This window comes from Myotis brandtii, unplaced genomic scaffold (assembly GCF_000412655.1).
Source record: "Myotis brandtii unplaced genomic scaffold, ASM41265v1 scaffold728, whole genome shotgun sequence".
Lineage (NCBI taxonomy): Eukaryota > Metazoa > Chordata > Mammalia > Chiroptera > Vespertilionidae > Myotis > Myotis brandtii.
This window is the reverse complement of record NW_005370875.1, coordinates 2,303-5,807: the sequence shown is the minus strand read 5'-3', so window position 1 is coordinate 5,807 and position 3,505 is coordinate 2,303. Positions and strand designations below refer to the sequence as shown.

The following is a 3,505-nucleotide window of genomic DNA, read 5'->3' as shown; positions in this document are numbered from 1 at the left end:
GAGCCTCTCGTGTCGCCTGCAGGAGACGGAGTTCCAGGCGGACGTGAAGGAGTACCTGGGGCCGCTGCTGTTCGAAATAATGCGCAAAAGGCACTTCCTGCAGGATGACGCCTGGTTCTGCAACTGGATCTCCGTGCAGGGCCCTGGGGCCGGTGGGGACGAGTTCAGGTTCCCGTGCTACCGCTGGGTGGAGGGCAATGGCGTCCTGAGCCTCCCCGAGGGCACAGGTGAGCGCAGGGTGGGGTGTGAGGAGGCCTCTGGGGCCCAAGAGAAGCTGGGGCTGGGGGAGAAGAGAAGAGGGAACAGGGTGTGAGGGCAGGACCCCCGAGGGCTGGGTCTTCTTTCCCGGAGGAAGAAGTGGATTGCTGGAGTTGGCACACAGGCTGGGGAGGGGCGTGATGCTGAAGGGTCACCCCTCCCCCGCAAGGGTCTGAGAGGCATTTCACTCCCTCGCTCAGTTTAGCTTTGGCCTCAACACAGGAGAAGCCTCTTAGTCCATGCCCTTGTCCACACCCTCCTTCCTCCTCTAGGCCGCACGTTGGTAGAGGACCCTCAAGGCCTGTTCAAGAAACACAGGGAGGAGGAGCTGGAAGAGAGAAGGAAGCTGTACCGGTTAGCCTTACCCCGCCCTGACCCCTCCTGACCTGGCAGTGAGTCCTGGCCCTTCCGGGCATCAATGCCTATTTCGTTTCTGCACCACAGATGGGGTAACTGGAAGGATGGGCTGATCCTGAATGTGGCTGCGGCCAATTTATGTGACCTCCCGCCAGATGAGAGGTTTCTGGAGGACAAGAGAACTGACTTTGAGACTTCACTGGCCAAGGGGTGAGAGCAGTACCAGTTACCTATCTTCTTTTATCATGTTTCCTTTTTTTTTTTTTTATGAACCTAGAGGAGAGGGAGGCATCCTGGTCCAGGGGCTCCAATGGACTGAACAGGCTGGATTAGCCCAAGGAGGGTGCTGATAGTTACGATGTGTGATTTTGAGACTAATTTTCAAACCCTTTGCCTATCCTTACCTGAAGCCTGGCCAAATTAGCCATCAAAGACTCTCTAAACGTTCTTGCTTGCTGGAATGATCTGGATGACTTCAACAAAATCTTCTGGTGTGACCACAGCAAGCTGGCTGGTCAGTATCCCTATTCCAGTACTTCTCCCAGACCCTTACCACCCAATCTAGGGAACCAGGGCTGGGAGACCTGAGGTTGGGTCCCTCTGGTGGGCTGGGGGCAAGAGGGAATGGTTTGGTGGGGGTTAGAAGAACCAGGAGATCAGATCTCACAACCTGCACCACAACTGCCACTCTCAGAGAAGGTGCGGGACTCCTGGAAGGAGGATGCCTTCTTTGGGTACCAGTTTCTCAACGGCGCCAACCCCATGCTGCTAAGGCGCTCCAGTCGCCTTCCTGCCCGCCTGGTGTTCCCTTCTGGGATGGAGGAGGTGCAGGCCCAGCTGGAGCAGGAGCTGCAGGTATGGACATAATGGCCCAAAGGAGGCCACACAGTGAAATGGGAGTGTGGTCAGTGTTTATGCTGCTCTGGGCCCCACTATGAGCCCAATTTGCCCCCAGATGCAAGAGGGGATTCTACAGGGGAAATCTTGAGTGATCCTGGAGGAGTGCAACCACATGGCCTTCCTCCTGGACTGAGAAAAGCATATTGTGGAGGAAGAGTGTGTGGTGGGTGATAGATGCAATCAAACTGAAGAAATAACTGGGCCTCGGTGCTAAGGATTTGGGGGAGTGTGTAGCAAGAGAATGAGATCAGGGGTGGGCTTATTAATCAGGAGTCAACATGGATCAATTGATGGGTTGGGCAGAGAAAATTCATGCATTATAGGGTGAGACAGACTTGGCTTTGAACCCTGGCTGTGCTGTTTATAAACTGTGTGACTTCAGGCAAGTTACCTATCCTCTTTTATCATGTTTCCTTTTTTTATAAACCCGGAGTTAATTCAAGTGCTTGTAAGACTTATGTGAAGCCATAGCATGTGATTCATTGCCTGTTACAAAGTAGGTGATGGAGATAAGTTAGTTTCCTTCTTGTTCTTCCTTTGGGCAATCAGGGTGGGAAGAAGATGCCTTATACTGATAGCCCTCGCCCTCTGCCCCCATCCAGGGAGGCACGCTGTTTGAAGCCGACTTCTCCCTGCTGGATGGGATCAAGGCTAACGTCATCCTATGTAGCCAGCAATACCTGGCTGCCCCTCTGGTCATGCTGAAACTGCAGCCTGATGGGAAACTCTTGCCCATGGTCATCCAGGTGAGAGGACCCAGGATTTCTGCTCCCCTGTGGTTGGCCCTCTCAGCTCAGCCCTTCACGGAAATTCACTAAGGATTCACCTGTGCTAAAGCCCTGGGGGCGGCAGTAAAGGAGGCAATGGGCAAAGGCAGAAAGGTGGGGTCTAGCTGGAGAGAGAGACTGGGAAATTCTAAATATGCTCCAGTACCGAGGAAGTACCTGAGGATGGAGATAGTGTGGGAGGGGTCATGGGAGGTGGGGTGGGCATGAGCCTTGGTGAAGGAGCAGGACCTCCTCCCAGGGGAAGATGGGTTGGGCAGAGATGGGATGTGCAGAGTGTGAGAAGTTAGATTGTCAGTGGACAATTGGGCTGGCGTGCTGGGGGGTAATGTGAGGTGAGAGGGCCCAGACTGTAACGGGTGGTGGATGCCAAATCAAGGAGTATGAAGATAAGAAGCTGGTGTAGGCTGTTGTGAAACATGCTAGATCCGGAGATTAGGGTGACATGTTACAGCCATTGCCCAAGAGGGGGGTAATGGACTCAGTTGTGGGGAATAGCTGTGGGGGTGCAGAGGAAAGCTAGATGGGCATGCAGAGGAAAATTAAACTGGCCTGGAAAGAGAAAAGGAAGAGTTAGGCAAGACACCTGCAGAAATAGGACAAATAAAGAGAAAACGATGCTCAGGTGGGCTTTTGTCTGGCAAATTATGAGGTAACTAGAGGCCAGATGCATGAAACTGTGCAAGCGTAGGCTTTTCTTCCCCCGGTTGCCGGCAGCTACTCCCCTCTGGCACCCGGGACCCGGGCTTCTCTTGCAGCCCCTGCTTCATCTGGAAGGTCATCCGGAAGGACGTCCGGACTAATTAGCATATTATGATTTTATTATTATAGATGGGGAGACACTCAAATTGTTACATCTAGCCAGTGACTAGCTGAGAACTGGAGACTTAATCTGCTGAATAGGGGTGGTGTTGAAAGATTAGAGAGAAGCTGAACTTTCTGAAAAAGTGTGGGATAAAGGAAGCAGAGGGTTTGAATCTGAGGGGAGTGAAAGGGCAAGTGGAGGCCAGGAAGTCGGTAGAAGAGGAGCTTGTGCGGAAGGCCGGCAGAGCAGCATGTACAATGTTAATACACTGAGTGGTAGGAAAGTCAGGAGAAGGAACAGTGGCTGCTGGGAGTAGCAGCAGTGAGATGGAGAAAGCTAAGCAAATTTGGGGAAGAAGGGAGCGGTTAAATATGCAAAAGGGGGGAATCTGCTGGGCACC

At 52.9% G+C, this 3,505-nt stretch overlaps 1 protein-coding gene across 1 annotated transcript in view; it reads left to right on the top strand.

Annotated features, from left to right (window-relative positions):
• Positions 1-2,348, top strand: part of ALOX15 (arachidonate 15-lipoxygenase) — a 4,090-nt gene extending 1,742 nt beyond the window's left edge. Inside the window, exons 2-7 of the mRNA XM_005882583.2 lie at positions 23-227; positions 531-612; positions 703-825; positions 1,026-1,129; positions 1,310-1,470; positions 2,118-2,348. Coding sequence (XP_005882645.1) covers positions 23-227; positions 531-612; positions 703-825; positions 1,026-1,129; positions 1,310-1,470; positions 2,118-2,333 — 891 coding nt within the window. The 3' untranslated portion in view covers positions 2,334-2,348. The remainder of the gene's footprint in view (positions 1-22; positions 228-530; positions 613-702; positions 826-1,025; positions 1,130-1,309; positions 1,471-2,117) is intronic.
• Positions 2,349-3,505: the final 1,157 nt, after the last annotated feature.